Genomic DNA, 19,856 nt, shown 5'->3' with positions numbered 1-19,856 from the left:
TCTGGAATCAGAGTCGCGGGGTCCACTGGCTCTGCGCAAACATAAAAGGTAGATTATCACCCAATTCATAAAACACCGCCCGATTCCCACATTCTCATGACTTTTAGACACTTCTACCCACAGACTCTGTAGACCCCATAATGTGTAGGGTCGTTGTGAAAGGGAAAAGAAAGTTCAAGTGACCCTTTAGCACACTGCCACAGCACTCCTCATTCTTCTTAAGTGTTCTGAAGGCTTATCTTTGAAGGCGAGTGGGACACTTGTGGACGGAGGAGGGAGAGGGCAATGACGCAGGTAGACCACTATTGCAAAATACGCACACCAAGGTGCAATATTTTGCAACATTAACACTTTTAGCTCCCACGGAAGGTTCGGAACGGGTAAGCAAATCATCCAAAAGGATTCACTATGGAACTTTACCAAGAGGAAATACAAAACGGGGATTCTGCAGACGTTTAATAACAATTACACCCGGTAGTATATCCGAAAATCCCATTTACTGATCGAGTTATGTTCTGAAGATGTTTAACATGTAAGCATAACAAACAAGGCTGATGGGCTACAACGGGGCACGGCAGCGGGCCCTTCTTTAGCATTATATAAATATATTCGGGGCCAATACAAACCCTGGTGTGCAAATCTGTTCATAAACAGGACTATGCATAGGACACGTGGTCATGCGTTTAGACCGGAAGAAAGGAGATTTAGTCTAAGGCAGAGGAAAGGGTTTTTTACAGCAAGGACAGTAAGGATGTGGAATTCTCTGCCTGCAGAGGTAGTTTTATCGGAGTCGGTACAGACGTTTAAGCTGCAACTGGATGGATACCTGGATAAACATAATATTCAGGGATATAATCTTTAATTATGGGGAAACAGCTTATTGATCTGACTGCCATTTTGGGGTCAAGAAGGAATTTTTTCCCTGGTTAGTGCAAAATTGGAAAGAGCCAAACTGGGGGGGGGGGGGCTGCCTTCTTTTGGATCAAGAGCAGCAAATGAACAGATATAGGAAAGGCTGAACTTGATAGACGCATGTGTTTTTTCAGCCTATATAACTATAGCCAGCTAACTATCCATAGGCATTTCTTAAAGAGGTAAACGGTGAAATGCATAGCAATAATAAGACAGTAAAATGCTAGATACCCCGCACGGCTGGCTTCATGAAAGGAAGCGGTTAATGAATTACTAGCAGGATATTTAACCTTTTTTGTGGTCTGGTGTAGCGCACTGCATGCCCATCTGGCACCTAAAGGGCTTAAGGAAGTGAAAGTATCATTTGGAACGGAAGCTGAGAGACTGTAATTGGTAAATGATGAAGCAGCAAACAGCCCAAAAATGTTTCAGATTGCCCGGAGAGGAAAATAATATTCCACCCCGGGGAAGGCGGCTGTATGTAGCTCGGAGTCAACTGAGGTGGACAGTCCTTAATGGAACAAGGTCTTTCCATAAGTGATAATTAGTACAATTAAAGGGGTTTAGATGGAGCAGACAAACAGCAAGAAATTGAAAGTGATCAGTACTTACCCCCTACTCTGAAAAGCACCGTGTGAGTCTGATGCCCAAAAACCTCAATATGAACACTTTACCTGAGTCTCCAAAAAAGTACACCTTAGTTACGGTGCATTCCGATTGGCTAATCATCCTGTCTGTCATACTACTGGCCCATAATAATGGGTGGTATACACTACAGCCAAGTGGGACTAATCATTTGGCAGTGGAAGTGTGGAGGAGAGGAGGAGGAGACTAGGAGAGGAGGAAGGCTCTGAAGTATTACAGATGCCAAGCACTTCAGCGTCTTCGGACTTCTTGCAGCACAGAAAGAACAGGGGTGAGGAGGAACGGGACATCGTCCAGCCATACAGTCAACATGTCGGTATTTACACGCATAGAGTAAGACACCAGGACATCGTCCAACCAAACAACCAACATTGTGATCTTTTCCGAGGGCCAACCACTAGGGAATCCTCTCTCTACCAAAACTAACCCCTTAAGGACAATGGGTTGTCCTTAAACCCATTAAAAACAATGCATTGTGAGCCCTTACATGTACGGGCTTTGTCATGAAAGACCCAAGAGGTCTTCAAATCTTAAGTGACTCTAGATAGAACTCTTGGAAAGTTGGTCCACTAAAAGCTATGAAAATAAATCTCTGCATTCTTTTTTAGGACCAATATGGCAATATCTGTGTTCAAATTACTCCCATTACAAAAGTAATTTTATTTTATCATATGTATGAATCATTATATTTAACTGGCTCTGTGCTGATGTCACTTGGCAATCAATCACTAGCCTGTCCTGACCAACAAAGAGGTATTCCAGGGACTCGTTTAATTTCCTGGTTAATCCAAAAATGTCAAAATTGTACGCTTCTCTCCCAAGTTTAAGGGAACGGAAAAGCATCTCTCACCCCTCCACAGGCCACATATTAGCCACACGGGATTTAAAGCAATGTGGTGGCCAAGAGGAGACCCAACCTTTGGACATATACAGAAACAATACCAAGACATAGCAGATAAGCAGCTGGTGGCATATCGGTCGAATTCTCCTTATGAATGGAAAAATGTGGGAGGTTTAGAGCTTTATTTACTAAAAACTAAAGAGATTGACAACCAGTAGGTTGGTCAAGGAGGGGAGGAAAGAATGGGGGTAGTAAGGAGTCCAACACACCTGACATTTCTAACCTGGCATCAAGTTAATAGATATATCGTGGGTCAAAATTTTAAAATGTAAACGTTAACAATGTTTCTTCCCAATGAAGATGTCCTCCCAAACCTGCTGATTGTAACTTAGGAGATACCCCAAGTAGGTCACCATACAATATGCTGGTCTACTGATCCCACCAAAGGTGATGAGAGTCTTTCTCCAACGAAACAACATCTAACTGTAGAATTCTATCCAATTCGATCCCCACGACCACATTCTAGAATGCCTCAACTCTGGCAAAATAATAAGATACAAACCATGTTTAATTTCAAGACTGTTTCAATTGTGGGTGGTATCAATCATTTTGAGTTCTTCAAGGGCAACGGTCATTAAAACAACGTGTTCCTAGTTTCCAAATGTATCGATGAATTAGAACGTTTGATTATAGATATGTCTAACAATTGTATTTATTTTAAAACAAAAACTTGGGCGCTCCGAGTTTTTGTTTTGTTGTTTGATTTAAACACAGTAAGGGAGTTGCTTTGTTTCTTGTTGAGCAGCCTGTTCCACATATTTCTGTTTTAACTACTAACGCAGTTTTATTATACAGTAAATGAAATGATAGATGTTTGTGGCATGGCCGAACAATACTTCATTGCCCGTTTAAAAGGCGATAGGGGAAACAGGGATAGGAAAAGCGCCCCGTACAAGGGCACCAGTGTCCACCGCAAGGTTTGTGAAGATCCACTGAACGTCATTAAATTGTCCACCACCGATCCCCAGTAAATGTCCACCAACAGCAATGTTGGTGCCGACCCCTGGGGGTGAAACCTCTTACTAGCTATCAAAAAACATTAATAATATTGCCATAAGGGACAACAAATCCAGCAATTCTGATATCTTACCTCGATGATTCTTATGCGATAAGTTATATCGGCTTCTGCCAGCTACAGACTTCCACAAAGAGGCTGGATAAAGATCTGGTCTTCGGCTGGATCTTCCTCAAACGACCGTTTTTCGCTTTCAGACCCCAATACACAGAGTAATAGGTTTGTTGACTTTCGTATTTTAAAAACACCAAGGAACTACAGATTGCGAGGTAGGTTACAGATTTTACGAGGGATCGTCTACAGATCGTAGCTTCCTGTTTAGATGATGCTTTGGATAAGGGCTTCGCTTTACAGCTTCTGTCTCAGCAGATTATAATTCATGTCCCATGTTTCTGCAAAGCACCTGCCCCAGGTATCCGCGCTGCTCTTTTGCTCCACGATCTCTCTCTATAGGGTGTTTATATAGGTAGTCGTTGCAGTATCACTCCGAGGATTCCATCAATGAAATGTTAAAGGACAGCCACATCTCCGTTGGTGTCTCAGGATGACTGCCGAGTCCTTTGTCTTTTTCAGGGCAGATAAAGTAGCCCTGGAGGCTGTCTGAAGGCAGATGTCACAGAGTCGCTGTCTTTAGGAGCCCTTTGTTTGCGAGGCCCCAGGCATTATGTGACAAGCCCTGCTGTATCTGATGTCCCCGCAGACCTGCCGTTACAACGTCTCCCTGATCGTGAGCGCTGCCTGCCTTCAGTGTATGGAACCCGAGCCCATCTTAAATGCAACAGGGTGACAGGGCAGGGGCTGTCTGTCTCTGCGGTGACCCAGTGCCTCAGTAAGCGTCTCTGAGGGCAGGAGCTGCGGTCTCTAGCTCTGTATGCAGGTCTCAGTATGTGAGCTGATGTCTCAGTATGTGAGCTGATGTCTCATACTGCAGTTGCTCTCCTTCTTCCCAAGTGCTGCCGTCTCTGTGCCGCTCTATATTCCTACAGATGCCCCAGTCTCTGCCCTCCCCCCCTCTATGGTTCTCCAGGAGCTCCAATTTCTGACCCCCCTATCCCTCTTCGAGCCCTGGAGTCTCTGACCCCCTATGTCTCTCCGGATACTCCCTTCAGGTGCTGCAGTCTCTATCTGCCATGGATTCAGACAGCCGATTACGTCACCGTTCTCCCGACGAACACAACACTGCCTCAATTCCCAGCCGCTTCCGGGTTAGATCACATGACCAGACCCTGGCACTATCACGTGACCAGAAATGCCCCTGCTGGGAATCAGGCCAGGAGGGGGGGAGGTTTGTGTACAAGGCGAGCTGATCCGGTTCTTCCTGTGTTTGTGCCCTTTGTCTGAGTGGAGGAGGGGCACCGGGGTTAATAAAAGAGTTGAAGGGCAGATGGTAGCGGAGATAGGTTTAGAAACAGGGTTGGGTGCGAGTCTGTTTTTAAATTGTAACCACAATAGGCCAAAGGCAGGGTGATCTTTATTATGGTAAATGAAGTTAAAATGTTACCCCAGAGGTTAAATATGCATGATGTGATTAAAACATTTTTTTTTTTCCTGTTGGTATGTTATGGTTGATATCCCTGCTTGAATGCAGGTGACCAATGTGTGTAACCCCCCCCCCCCCAATAATAAATAAAAAACCAAAGGACTTCATTAGAGCAACTGCCGTTAAGGTGCTTTGCCCCCAGAACAATGGGCTGCGGGCCAGGCTAGCACAAATTGCAGGAAGATTAATGGGTGAGCCACAGGGCCATATAAGTTGCCCGGGTGGGCCAGCACGCCACATTTCAGCATCGGCACAGATCTCTATCTCAGAAGGTCGGTTTCTGAGACCACAGAAGACCCAGCAGGCACCAGAAAACGAAACTAGTTCACAAGACACGAAGGCCAAAGGTGAAGCAAACCCCGCTTGCTTCAATGATACCAACGCCAAATAATAATGACATCATTCCTCCTTCCACACACCTCTCGGACAGACCACCGACACTCGGCATGTCCTGGTTTGAAAGGCAAAACCATTCAAAGCATTAATTTGCTTTGCAAAGCATTCTTGGGACGGCACGGAGAAAATGGCCAATGGCTTCTCAGAAAGGCTCACATTACCTTCTTTAAAATGTCTCGTGCCAGATTTGCGACCCACGTATTTCAAACTTGTGTTTTGTTCCACCTTCCGGCACCGTGAGGTTTAAATGTGGCCGGGGCAAAATATTTCCCAAGTGCCTCATTTACATAAATAGGATTAAAAGGAAAATATGCATGCCGGCCAGTCTGTAATATATTGCGATTTACTGGTATTAGTGATAAAAGCATTAACCGTCTATAAAAACTATCCAAAGAACGCAGCAGCTGGAGGTTTAAAGTCATATACACCTGCGTTACTGCCCATATATTTATATATAAGCATGGTTAAAAAACAGACATACTCATGGAACAAAATTAACCCCCTCCTGTAATCTGTTGCGTTTGCCAGGCTGCCATGCTTATAACAAGGATGGTGTCACTCCATGCTTCCAGCCCAATCCCAGTCTTTAGGAACGGATGTATTAGAAGAACTGGAATTCGTTTTCTCAATGAACCGGTGCAATTTACCCAACAACGCCGTATAACCGACATCAGGATAAGTGAACTAGCTGTTATACCCAGATAGATGCATAAAAGTCTCTCCTCCAGGCTATACGTCTTGGGATCCTTTAGTAATTCCCGATATATTTCTTTATATAGCCTCAGTAGGGAAATGGTTGTAACGGCAAAGAGACAGTCCTCCCATGCTGAGAGTGACCCTTAAAAACGGCATGCTCCAACGACCAAGTCCCAGGGCATATACACAACGCATAAACCCACTACTGGAATAACCACCTATGTTGTGAATGCATAAGTCGCTAAATTAGGGCTTAAGGAGACTGGAAGAACTATGTCCATTCACAGGGTAAATTCATAGGAACCCAACCATTGATTTGGAATTAAATGAACAGAACAGGAACATACGATTTTGTTTCTTTTAAGTGACAAAAATATATATTTCTCTTTACAAAAGAATAGAACAGGAGCGGGGGGGTCTTTACATGGGATCAGTGAGATTTTCTTCACTGTGCTGGGCTTGGTTTTTTCGCTTCACCTGCCTGCGACCAGTCTTATAGTGGGGTGGCTGCGGATACGGAATGGGGGCCACTTTCCCAAGAGAATGTCCAGGGGTCGGAGTAAAAGGAAGACCGATGGGAGAAGAGGTAGGACTGCCCGCGTTGCTCACGGACGAGTATCCGGAGCTGTTTTCTGCGCACAGTTTGGAAGGGTGAGCTTTGGAATCGGACTTCGACAGGAACGGGACTGGATGAAGAATGGCAGGGATGTCCTCGTCGCTGGAGTCCAGACAGTGCTGGTGTTCGGCCTTAACGAAAGAGACGTCCAATACTCCACTGGGTGCCGTGACTATAGGGGGAACCAAAAACATATACAAATGTTAAAGAAACCTATTGCCACCCCTTGTGACATTAATAGTAAAGTAAAGCAAGTGTTTAAGAACACACTACTCAAACCCGTTAAAAAGGATGGGGTTCTTTAAGTTATTTCTCCACGTTTAGCACGGGATTCCTTACCGTCTCCTTCCCGCTCCCCCTCGCTTTCCCGGTCTCCTTCATAGCCCGAGCACGATGAATCGAGACTCCAGTCCAGGAAGTTCCCAAGCAAGGCTTCCTCTTGATTGGACAGCTCAGCAGTGGGCGTGGTCACAAAGCTGCCCCGGTCTTCCTGTAGGCCATCCTCTCTGCGTCTGCGGAAGACCAAGCCGGTTATCATACAGGAGTCCACCAAACCCTCTTGGATTCAAGATGAACTGCGCAGCTTATAGCCTCATCCAACTAATTCCATTAAATGACCCGGTTTAAATAGAATGTACTGTTTAACTCATTGAAGATGAATTCAGTAGGGAACAAAACAAATACATTTGTTTCCTGCCCTAAAGCCCTAACTCACCCTTACCGTTTATAATGGCTGCCAACACAGGACGAACAGCTCAAACAAGAAGAAGCAATAATCTTCCAGATCCTGAAAACAGGAAGATGCCCGCTCCTCTTGTATAGAATTAAGATTCTAATACTCATCCAATTTCCTAATTTAATCATAAAAACACCATTGCGTTGGGTTTTCTTTTTTTTTTTTTTTTTTATAGTCTACCAGGAGGAAGATGTAGGATTTGGCTGAGACAGATGCCCTTTCGTAGTAAGTTATACAGATCACCGCACCTGTCCACCAACTCTGCAAATCAGAGTCAACCTCCACAGTAACAGAGCAGAAAGAGAATACAAAACACCCACATCGTAATGAGTGGGAAATTAGACCGTACGGTAATGATTGTTCACTTGTGGGGAAGATCAGCTTCTCTGCTGACAGATGACAGGGTATGGCTGTTGCAATGGGCTACCATACATGATCTCGAATACAATAATAAAAAGTAATATAAAGAAATATATAAAGTTCTACAGTGCTCATGGAGAACGTTACCTCTTGGTTTTGTTTCCACAAGGCGAGCACAGGAATGGATGCATGTCGGCGGCGCTGAGAGGAGACACGGGGGATTCTGCGTCCTGCAGAGGGACTCCGAGCAGCGCACACAGCTGGTTATGGTCCATCACCTGCTGACGACAGCAATCATACTGTTACCTGAGCCAAGCACCCACTCCCATCAGAGTGGTCAGAAGCAAGGGATCCAGAACCTGTCAAACATACAGCCCGTCAGCAGGGCCCCAACGGCCCAGCAACACGAGGACAAAATATCTTAAAAGACAAATGTGCCAATCCACAATGCTTCTCACGGGCTACACAACCCAATCAGAGCATTGGATTTTGGGAAGCAGAACTTAGTTTGCCCTCCTTTGGGGTACCACGGAAACAGCAAACGTGTCTTGTTAGGGCAAATGGATACGCTCGCCACCACGAGAAAGAACGGGGGAGCCTATTTCTTGCCGTTCCAGCCCCATAGGCCTCAGATACCAACGTCCCTTTGGCTCACCTTCTCTTTGCTGATCTGGTCGTAAAGTTCATCCTGGAAGCGTTGCTTCACCGCAGTCAAAGACACCTGCCGGTGATCTTTGGGTGCATCATCATGGAAGCTAAACGGTAAAGGAAAGAAGTTACCTTTACGTATGGCAGAGCTCAGATTCTAGAGACATCTGTTTATTTAAAAATAAGTCTTTCAGTGCTTTTGCGAGCCAGCGCGGCATCTTGTGAGATTACTCATGCCCTGTACAAACAATTCTGCGTAGGATCCGACTAACGAGAAGACAGTGACTCAAATCCCCGCAGCCAAAGCAACAGTATTTTCAAGTACCGTACTCACCATTTCTTGTGGAGAAGCAGCACACACGGGGTAAGGTGCTCCAAGGTGAAACCTGTACTCTCAGCCAGCTGAGCCGGCCAGGGAAGTGCTGCGGACAAAAGAAAAATTATATTCGTATAAAAATTATACAAAGAGAGAAACCTAAACCAGACAAGCATTCCAGACCAGGATATGTATGATGATTATTGTTTAGAACAAGCAAACAGCAACAAATAAAAACTATTGCACCAGGGATATTACAATAAAATTTTATATTTGGATGGGTAGCAAAAAACGGCATATATGTATTAACTAGTATATGGGGAGTATTTGGGTGTTTGGCATCAGATGAATAAATTAAATATGAAGACACGTGCCTTAAAGTCACATGAGAAGACCAATGATGCTCCTTGTTACATGCCTATTACACGGGGTGGGGGGGGAATTGTAAACACGAGGATAGCATGTGAGCAAAATTATATCAGCTCAGACGATGACAACCAATGTTGTAAATATTTGTCATCCAGGCTAAGCTGAGAGGCATGGTACACAAGGAGCAGTTTTGTTGGAGTCAGGACATTGTAGTCACGGACAGGTTGTCCACTATCCCCACCTTGTTTGTGCAGAATCCTTGCAAGAAGGAGAGCGCCTGCCGCAAGCTGAGCCGGAGAATACACAGACAGCTCGGTATACAGCAGGGACAGCTCCGAGATGTAGCTGCAAAGGTGCGAAGTGCTCCTATCCAGGGGGGCGATGTGAGCGAGGACATCCTTGTAATCCACTACGGTCGGGATCTGAGAAACACAAGAGAGAGATATGATATGAAGCATGTTGGCCACTTAATGCCCTAGAAGATGGGTCTTCCATGGGCAGAGCTACTTATCACCTGTGGCTCTTTCAGAAAGGCGCCATTCGATAACTTTACAGGGCCACATTCCTCACCTGGGGCCCAACTTTGTTCAACTAGAAAATTAGATCTTTCCTTTAAAGCCACCTTTGATTTAAGGACATTTCATTGGCATAGTAGACGGTGAAGTTAAGAGCTGGCCAAAGCACACAGCCCATTGATAAAATCATTTTTTTGTTTTAACCTTTTGTCCGTAGCCTTGGAATGGAAATACACAAGAAAATATTCTTGCCGAATCTAGTAAATAATCTGGTAACAAAACAACATGCAGAAAGCAGACATTAGTGATTAGAATAGGGGCCAGACTGCTGTCCAAGAAGCTTAATAATGCCAGAAAATCAGATCTCTCTATTTAAATGCAGCAGCAACCAAAAACATACTTGGCATTATTCAGCCAAAGCCCAAACCATACCCAATAGGCTAAGTTAATAGATTTTAAAAACACACCATATGATCACTTAAAGTAAAAATAATAATTATATTAACGTGTATTTCCTGCACCAAAATTTGGTGTTAAAAACACATGCCTCCAATTATTTAAAGAATTGGAACACTTTGAACTAATTATGTTAAACTTATATTGTGGGTTAATACAACATATGGGCACATCATTTTTTTATTTACTTGAGCGTCTAAGTTCAAAACGAGAACTTTATTAAAGAGACCCTCAGCCCTACCCTAAACCTTAAGGAAACCTCAGATAAAAAAAAATTAAGAACAGAATTCTAGAGATCCCTTCCCCCCTTTACGAGCCGTGTGTACACAAAAGGTGTGCCGGAGGAGAATTTAAGAGGAGAACCGACACTTAACCATCTCAGTGCCACACAAAGGGCAATAACTATTTAGTCGCCAGTGGGGTGAAAGCGCCCTTCGTGCATTAAGTGATTTGCATTGCACGGATTTCTTAGCGAATTTATCGAGTCCTTATAGACTACCCACCATCCTAACCCTCCAAACAGGCATGTTTTCACTTGGTGTTGGTCTGACCGCATGCCCTCTCCCAGCTAATGATGACCTTGGCAAAGTGTGATGAGAGTTTGAGTTTGCGAACAGCCACTAAAGTGGTCATGCCCTCCCGTGTTCTTTTCGCAGGCAGCAAACAAGATTTTATAGGAAGATCCAACTAAATGTAGAATTCACTTTTGAACGCAGCTAGGTGTGTATAGAAATAAAATGGAAAAAATACTTTGCAGAAAAAACAACCGCAATAAAATATGGCGGAGAGAAACCTACCCTGATCTTTCCTTCCAGAGCAGAGATGATCTCTCCCATCATTCGAACTAAATCTTCATATTTATAGGTGTTGTCTGTTAACCAGACGGCTTCTCGGATTGTCAGAATCTCTTTACTAATAAAGCTGTGGAAATAACGACACGTTCATTAAATATGTTCTGAAATACTTCTAATTTCATATTTATTTTTTCTGGAGATACGATTATTATTGAGACTTGATCCATTGATTATGGATACTATCAATTAGCATTGATCCTTACCGTGTGCAAATAACCATGCAGGCGATGCCGACGAGCTGGAGTTTGGCCCGCGGAACACAGCGGAGCTTCAGGTACCGATCTACAAGACCCACAGTCATGTGCAGGCAGAGGCTGGAGAAGTCCTTCATCGTGGCCACTTCCACCAGCCAGTCAATGAGGATGTACCTGGAGGATAAAAGGCATCAACGATTACATATTGAATAATAAATAGCCGCCTGCTACAGCAATACCTGTACAAAAGGAACAAGTCACAAACTACGCAAGATTCTATTCTCAGGTCATAAACGTTTCAATGACTAGCGAGATCGAGGATCCTTCGCGTTCTAGATCATGGTGAATAAAGCCGTGTCCAGCCCTGAAGCACATGGTGACCACTTGAGGTTCCCAGCAGAGATTTCGAGATCGACCCCCCTTTTGATCAGAGAGTACTTTGTAAACCACTTACCGCATGGTGTCGTTCATGCCTTTTTGCTTCGTGAAAATCCCAGCCTTGTTGATGGGGAGGGAGGACTGGAAGACCTGAGACACCATTTCCGAAGCTGCCTGATGTTCCTGACCGGATTGGTTCCTTTGCCAACTGGACTTTGCCAGCGCGATCTGAGAATGTGAGAAAACATAATAAATAATATATATTTTATTAACCAGTATGTAAACCGAGTCATTTACCTTACTCAACAGGAGAAGGGGGGTTTAGTGTATAAAACTTATGTTTAGCAGAATTAGTATATATTACAAGGACCCAATAGTTACAGAATTTCTGATCCATTTCATGTTATTTTAATGGACAAAATGTGCTTTTCTATCAGAACCAAGCATATTTCTAAGTGACCCCATATTTCTGAGCAGTAGCTTAATTTAACATCTATATCTATCTATTAAACAAGGGTTAACTTCTTTACCTGTGCATCCCAGCAACCCCGTGTCGCGAAATCTCGAAGCTGCCGGAGGCTCTGTAGATATCTACCGGGATCAGATAACTAGACAAAAGGGAAAGACAATAAAATAGTAATTAGAACGAGACATCTAGCACCATCTCCAGTGTATATGAACGTAGGAACTTAGATATGATCCCCAGTGCCCAGGTTTTGGTAGCACTGGGCTCACTACCAGTGGTTCCTTTGTATTAAGCCGCTATATAAATGAAAGATAATAATAATACTAAAGAGACAGCCCTGAGAGCTCCGCCATTATATCTCTTGACCTATGGTGCGAAATTCCACCAACTTGAGTTTGTATATAAAAAGCGATTCTGGTGCAAAGTTAGGGGAATGGTCTTATAACCAACCAGCTCCATGGCACAACACGCAGACCTTGTGCCATGATCACTTTTTAACATATCACCCTCCCAATCTTTTTGGGTTGACGGTTAAAGTAATTCTCTCACTTTGACCGTTCGGGGGGGGGGGGGGGGTTCTGTGTAATCACAGAACAAGTAGAGGACAATGTACACCATTGCTATTAAGTTACTCTGTGGGATTATCAACGGAGTAGAACCACAGCATGCGCTGAAGGATCGCGAGTCGTTTGGCCAAGTAAAGTCTACACTCACGGCTGTTCTTTGGTTGGCTTCCCATAGGAGGTAGGAGCTGTGAAGGCAGCCCTGAGACGCAGACGCTTCAAGCAGTCCCAAGGCTTCGTTCTTCCGTTCCTCATCCTACGAAACAAGGAATCACTTAGGAGAGAAACGTTTCTGTACGGCCGATATTTAATATTACAAGACCTCTCATAATGCCAAGGTCATCTAAATTAAAAATATTATTTTTCATTTAATGCCAATATAGACTACGGGTGTAAGGCTGAAAGGGTTAATTAAACCTGGCCAATCTGTTCCCAGTTTTTTTTTTTCATTTTTGTCTTCTACAAGAAAAATAAAATATGCACCAAAATTACAATTTCAGAGGGTGCAACGTAGTAACATTTTGTGTTCTTGGTCTCTGACAGTAAGCTGTTACAGTCTGGCAAATTTTACGTTCGGATAGAAACACAAAGCAAATTCTTACCTCAAATAAACTGAGAACCTTTGCCAGACAGAACTGGATTGAACCCCTGAGAGCCTGAAAATAAAAAGACATAAAAAAAAGACAAAAAACATATTACTCATTGAGTGATGGGACATGACATCATAGCTGAGTGACCGATGACATCACTATGACTAATTAAACACTATGGTACAGAAAGTAGCTATAAATTATGGAAGTACATCTGAGTTATAGGAGTGGGAAGTTTTTAATACGTCTGTAATGAAGCATTGTGTAAGCTATAGTTTTAATTATCCAGCATAATGAACGCAATTACAAAAACGGCTGAAATGTTCTTAAATAACGATAGAAAGTCACAAGCAGTGGAGTATGCATTGAGCCACACCACAATAGCGTAGAAGATTATTAATTTCCGTCTTTAAATCTTTTTATTTAAAAGCTTGCCCAGTTTTTAGCCTTTTGGCATTCTTAGCGAGAGGTTTTGGAATTCCGCATTACTTACCCCCTTCAGCCTGGTTTCCGTCAGAGCCGCACATTCCTCCTTAAGACTATCAAACACCACAGCTTTGCAGCAGCTTCCAGTGGACGACCAGGGGGGCCGGATGAACAGCCACACAAAGGGGTCCGCACCGCTGTTCAGCCGCTCCGTCAGTCGGAAGAAATGAGAAGCCTTTAAGCCGTTCACTTCCGCCCGGCCGTCATCCGACACGGACACTAGAAGATGGAAGAGAAGGGGTTACGGAAACCGGATAACCGCAGCAGGTAACGTGATGAGCACGGCAGAGTAAGGCTGATCAGATACAGGGGTATTGGGATAAAACCCGTACAAATAATAATAAAAAAAATTATATATAATTTTAAATGTTTTATTTTTTTTTAACAAAAATATTAAAGTAAGCAAAATGTTCTATAAAACCAAATATTGCAGCATATTAAAAAAACATAAAGAGCAGAGGAATAACGCCAACACTCCACCGGCGCGATGTATTAATGAAGATTAATGGCCACTGAAGTTTTGCAATGATGTTCCCGTCTCCATAAAGGCTTTATAAACAAAACGCTTTTAGTGTATTTATTCTGTACTCGGATTTCGGACCCTTTGTTTAATAAAATAAAGACTTTTTTTTGTGTAGGATACTTACAGCCTTCGTTGTACAAATATGCAATTCCCAGCTTAACGCAAGCTTCAAAGTTCCCGCATTCTGCCGCCCTACGGTTTCAATAAAAAACATTTTGTGTTGGTAAGAGGGGAAAAATATCTCATAATAACCTTAAAAAAAAAAAAAAGTCAAAAAGGCGTGTATGGCACCCAAGAGAAACACGTATTGGGGCCTTAAACAGGATGAGGTGGGGCGGATTTGGATGGAAGAATAATTCTTGAACACCAAGTTAAAAATAATTATATTTCACATGTTTTGGGGCAACCAAATGCTATAGAAGTATATAGTATCACGTTATACACAACTGAATGAGCATTACACTGCCATCAGGCTTTCATACACGCATGTGCAGGAAGCATACCTTAGTATGCTTCCTGTTTTCAGTAGAGACAGGAAGGGGAGGAGACAAGTTTCATTTTTTTTTTTTTTTTTTTTTTTTTAACTCCAATAGAATGAATGATGCATTATTCTGCAAGTGAATTGTTTCAGGACATACAGGGCTCTCATACGTGATTCTATGATAACCCTCCTCCTCGAGCGGAGCAGGAAAATGAACCACTTATCAGTTTACAATTGGCCACGTGACATTGACCATTAGCCAATAGGAACTGTCAGATGACTCACTACTTTTTTAACCATTTGGGACTTTGGAGCTTTAATATAAAAGCGGTTCTACAAAGAAGCGAGTGCACACTTTGGTGGTTTGGCTCGGCCCCCTATAACGGAGATCTGGAATACATTACCTTTCAAACAGATGCAAGTTTTCAGGAGAGGGCCACAAATCTTGGAAGCAAGCACGGGCCCACACGCTGCTGTGCGTGTCCACCAGGAACCTTAGTTGCGGATGGACCTGGAAACAAGAACGAAAGACAAAAAAAAAAAAAAATAGATTTTATCCTAAGAACCAAAGTTTTTTTAACCCAAAATGGTTATAGTGGACGGCTGTGCACTTGAACACCCATCATCATCATCATCATCATCATCATCTGCAGGAAAAGCTTACGTCTCGTATGGATAAGATGTCCCCAGCAGGAAGGCACTCTAGGATATAAAGCAGCACGTCTTCCGGAAGGCTCAGCAAGGTCAGGAGACGCGGGCGTCTCTTTAACCGACGTTTGGGAGGACCGGTAAAACATTTCGAGCAGCGGCAGTGCAGGACTGGAATAAACAAAAAAGGGAGACGCAACATAAGAAAGGGCTTAACAAACCAAATTGCTACTAAAAGGATATATATATATATATATATATATATATATATATATATATACACACATACACACACATACACACACACACACACACGTAACTGTACATATCCTGTAAATAATAACACATACAATGACATCATAAATGTATGAAATATCCAGGAGGGCGGCTGTAAAAGCCGATGTAATGTTTATGTGCCGGGTAGAACATGTTAGAAGGTAGGAAGGGAAGCAAACAAAGGTCTGCGCAACCACCGACCCTAAACTACCAGCCGCTAACTCTAGCACTCGAACGACGATGACGAGGATGAGAATGGAAGCGCGGCGTCCTCTGACTCGCGACTCACAAAGTGCCAGATCAGCTTTCTGAGGCTTCAGCGATTCACTTGTTTCCGGCACTACATTCTAAAGCAGGTTTAAAGGGACAGACACTAGAAATCAGGTAATCAACAGGTAGCTCTCCCGCTGCTGGGATCCTCAACTCACATGACACACAGCCAGCCAATAGAAATGTATTTAGCTTGAAGGTGCCTCAGTTAAACAGATCCTCCAGCACATAGAATGTGACGGCAGACCCATATAGTCCGCCTGTTTTTCCTGCTGTAAAGCCCCCAAACCTTCATCAGTAGCCATGTCTTAAATCCAGTAGCCATATACCTATCACATGCATGTTTAACTTCCCTACCACTGATCGGAGGCTGTTCCACTTATCTACCACCCTCTCAGCACATCAACTGGCAAGTGCTCTTTTGCGTTATTATTTCCCGTTTTATTTTACAGACTCGCGCAGCTCAGGAAGTTAGGAGACCAAATGAAGTAGGTTCACCTAGTCTTATAGCGCAATGCAAGCACTTTCAAAAGTCTTCAAGCGACAGCTACATTATTTTAATACAAAAAATGAAAAAAAACGCTTGCGCCAGGGAAACGGGAGCCTAAGAGCTTTTTGAATCTAGCCAAGGAACACATTTTATGGTGTGTATTGATATTACAATGGATACAAATATATTGTAATCATTACTAACAAAAAATTGTGTTTTCACTAAAATTTCGGTAACAAATTACATGAAAAATTAAATAAAAAAAACAATTAGTGATTTTGTTACAACAGAAAAAGATATCTGCTTTCTTTATTCTAATATTTGGGTCGATTTATATTAAAAGGGCATTCTGACTCCAACCGATAACCGAAATATCACCTTAATTTTATTTTTGGTTCATTAAAATTGTCCTGGTTTTAACCACATTCCAAATTATAGGTTTGTTTGGTTTTTTTGCGCTAATTTGATTTGGATTACATTAATCTCATCCTCTGTTCTCTTATATAATCCCTGATCTCATTGTTTTGGGGACAATTCATGCCATATTGGCTTTAATTCAATAAACAATGAATAATTTAGCATGTCTGCTTCTCCAGCACAACCTGCAGCTCCAGGTAGGCAATTTAACCCTTTGTACACTGCATGTTGGAGGAAAAAATACTTAAACACACAAAAAATAAGAATATAAATTAAAGAAATGCAGGACCTGTTGATCATTTCCATTCATTTTTTTTTAACAAATATAAGGGTTTAAAAACAAAGAAAAAAAAAGCTATACACTGTCAGATTTCTATTTTAGTGCATTTATTTAGCAAAAAAAAGCATTTTTTCAAATTATTTTAACTGCAATAAAGCAAATTCTGGAAATTATTATAGCCACAGGAAAACAAGTGTAAAATTGTGTTTGTATAATGAAATGCAACTTTATACTATAAACCATAACTGTTAAACAATCATATTACTAACGTTTAAAGCACAGATTAACCCTTTCAACACCCCCAGGAAATATGCATTGATCAGACATACTGGGTGGTTTCCCTTGTCCCCTCCCACACATGGCCAGTTACTGGCTGGTAAAAGTTTATTTTCAAACCAAACCCGCCCAAAACCATGACAATTAACAGCAAAAATTATATTATTTGCCTAAATTAGGATATTTGGATTGCAATGGAACAGAAATCCATTCAAACAGGACTTTAATAGAACTTTGATCTAAAGTCATGATCTGTGTTCTCTTAATCCAATGCCTGTTGGGAAAATATTTGAAATGGGGCAGAATAGGGGGTTTGGAGAGACAGATACAAAATGACAAAGTGTGATCAATGGAGTTCCATGCGATGATTGCTTACGGTATACAAACAAAAAACAGAAACAATCTGCCAATCGCTTTAAAACTGCCAGCAGTTCAGAAACGCACCTTGCCCTGAAATCCACCAGGAATGAATGGGGGAGCAGATCAGAAATTGGGGTGCAGGGATCGGTAGTAATAACCACAAATTCATTCATTATACAGAGGAAGGGGGCAGATTAGGAGTTATTAAAGAGCCTGCACAGGCTGCCCCTCCTCCAACTACAAGCAAACTTTGGAGGGAGATTTAAAAATCAGGAGAGGAGGAAGTTGCTGATCTGGGCAGAGGGGCATTGAAAGCCTCGCAGCAGGGGGCAGCACTCAGCAAAGCCTGCATGCCTTTACTATACAACTGTCTGTTATATTTATATATATATATATATGCGCTTAAGAGCTCTGTGTATATCGGTGGGTGTAAGAGTGTATCATATATATATATATATTTCAGCCATGTGTGTGGTTATGTATGCATGCATGCATATCTCACAGCTGTGTGTGTGTGTGTGTGTATATATATATATATATATATATATATATAATGTATGTATGTATATGATATCCCAACATTGTGTGTCTGCAGTTAACCTGCTGTAACTGTAATATAGCTGTAGGGCAATGGATATTGGGGCAATCGGTGTAACGTAGAGTCGCCAGGCACCCTATGCGCTCTTTACTGGTTATACTGGGATCAGAGGCCAGTAAGCAGTCAGTAGGACCAATCTCCCAGTGACACTTACCCCCTCCCTTCATCCCGGCAGGTTAATGAGGTAGATGGACGCTGAGTGAAGAACAGCCGCCTTGGAAAGGGTTCAGACTTCGGTATATTATTAGAAGCCGGGCCCAAGATTCCCCTACCGCACAAAGCCCGCCCACCGGCGTTCAGCGCTCCATCTGCGCTACAGGGACTGAACCCCGCCCAGAGCCCGCAACTAGCCAATCCACTCTCAGCGCTCCTAACCAAATGTTACCAATCAGGAAAGATCTTGTTGCCTTGGAAACCAGTTCATTGGACGCGCCTCTTATGCTACGTCACTCAGAACCGGAACCAAATTAATTAATGAAGATATTTTGTCCACGCGAGTTAATTAGATTATATTTAGAAACTGATTTCAAGCCGTATGTTTCATATCCCAGTGGGCAGTGTGAAAACGCATTCCAACGAAACTAACTTCTCATGGTTTCCCCACACTACCACAACAAATATGGCCGCCTCTGTTTTACAGTTTCATTAGGTGTCCAATAGGAAACTTGCGCTAAGATGCCGATCTGCTCAGCCACTCCTATTTTTCCCATGAGACATTGGGCAGCGGGAGACTATTTTTGAACCCAGCCCGAGCCTTTCGATTGGTTTAGATAGTACAAATGAGTTGCATGAGGACGTCATGGAAAGGAGCCAATGATTGGAAGGCGGAAGTTCTAGCAGGGTCACCTGAGGACTGAGCGACGAGCAAGCACGCGCTGTAGGCTGGGCGCGCGAGCAAATTCGAACCACGCGGGTGTTCTGATTGGCCAAGAGGCGGGTCTGTCTCTTTAAACCATAGGCGCATGGTAACGTTTATATTTAAAAGGTTACCATGGGGACAAGGTTCCGCAGATTGCAGTCCTTTGGAGCTCAGAATGCATTTTTTTTAACGAATCAGGCTGCAGATCACTACACAGGGTGTTCTTTAAATATGGCTTATGGGAGGTTGCTATGGAGATACGTTATGGTTACTATTTACACAGTATCAACATATACTATAGAAATGTACAAAGTCTTATGGCGTACACTCAAGATGGTAAGTAAAATATGAAGTAAGATCACTGCCCTCTTACTAAATGGGTGATTTGTGTTTTCAAAAATAAAGGGGTTACCTCACCAAAGGGAGAGTTGACTGCAGTGTGTTTCAGCTCCTTAGCTTGAATATACATTATCAAGGCTCAGCCCCACTGGGTGTCTACTGCAGGAAGAGCTTGGCTGGCCCTGTATGATGTATAGTGAAATTTCTTTAGTCCCCTCTCTATTAGATCATACATGATACAGGACCAGAACAGCCCTTATTACAGGAGAAACCTTACAGCCCTACGTTTAGTGAATAAACCTCAAAGAGTCTCAGGGAATTTGGAGCTGTAAATACACCTCCCTCATTTTGTAATGCCACTCTTTCCTCCCCTGATGCCCCTCTTTT

At 42.8% G+C, this 19,856-nt stretch overlaps 1 protein-coding gene across 1 annotated transcript; it reads right to left on the bottom strand.

Annotated features, from left to right (window-relative positions):
- Positions 1 to 6,525: 6,525 nt before the first annotated feature.
- LOC149274982 (cyclin-F-like) lies at positions 6,526 to 18,438 on the bottom strand. The gene is made up of 17 exons (XM_089505011.1): positions 18,426 to 18,438; positions 15,321 to 15,475; positions 15,061 to 15,167; positions 14,300 to 14,367; positions 13,660 to 13,871; positions 13,179 to 13,232; positions 12,728 to 12,832; positions 12,078 to 12,155; positions 11,624 to 11,775; positions 11,179 to 11,343; positions 10,919 to 11,042; positions 9,392 to 9,572; positions 8,800 to 8,887; positions 8,473 to 8,572; positions 7,965 to 8,095; positions 7,061 to 7,233; positions 6,526 to 6,893 (listed from the first exon to the last, which is right to left on the bottom strand). Exons 1-17 carry the CDS (start codon positions 18,436 to 18,438, stop codon positions 6,526 to 6,528), a joined length of 2,274 nt encoding a protein of 757 aa, XP_089361137.1.
- Between the last annotated feature and the right edge of the window lie 1,418 nt (positions 18,439 to 19,856).

This window comes from Sceloporus occidentalis, unplaced genomic scaffold (assembly GCF_023333645.1).
Source record: "Sceloporus occidentalis isolate IW3139 unplaced genomic scaffold, rSceOcc1.0.p SCAF_306, whole genome shotgun sequence".
Taxonomy (NCBI): domain Eukaryota; kingdom Metazoa; phylum Chordata; class Lepidosauria; order Squamata; family Phrynosomatidae; genus Sceloporus; species Sceloporus occidentalis.
This window is presented reverse-complemented; position numbering and strand designations above follow the sequence as displayed.

Coding starts and splice junctions, on each gene's coding strand:
- LOC149274982 (XM_089505011.1), bottom strand. Junction 8,888..9,391: donor AAGGATTCTGCACAAACAAG/GTGGGGATAGTG, acceptor TTTTGTCCGCAG/CACTTCCCTGGCCGGCTCAG. Junction 6,894..7,060: donor GGGGGAGCGGGAAGGAGACG/GTAAGGAATCCC, acceptor TTCCCCCTATAG/TCACGGCACCCAGTGGAGTA.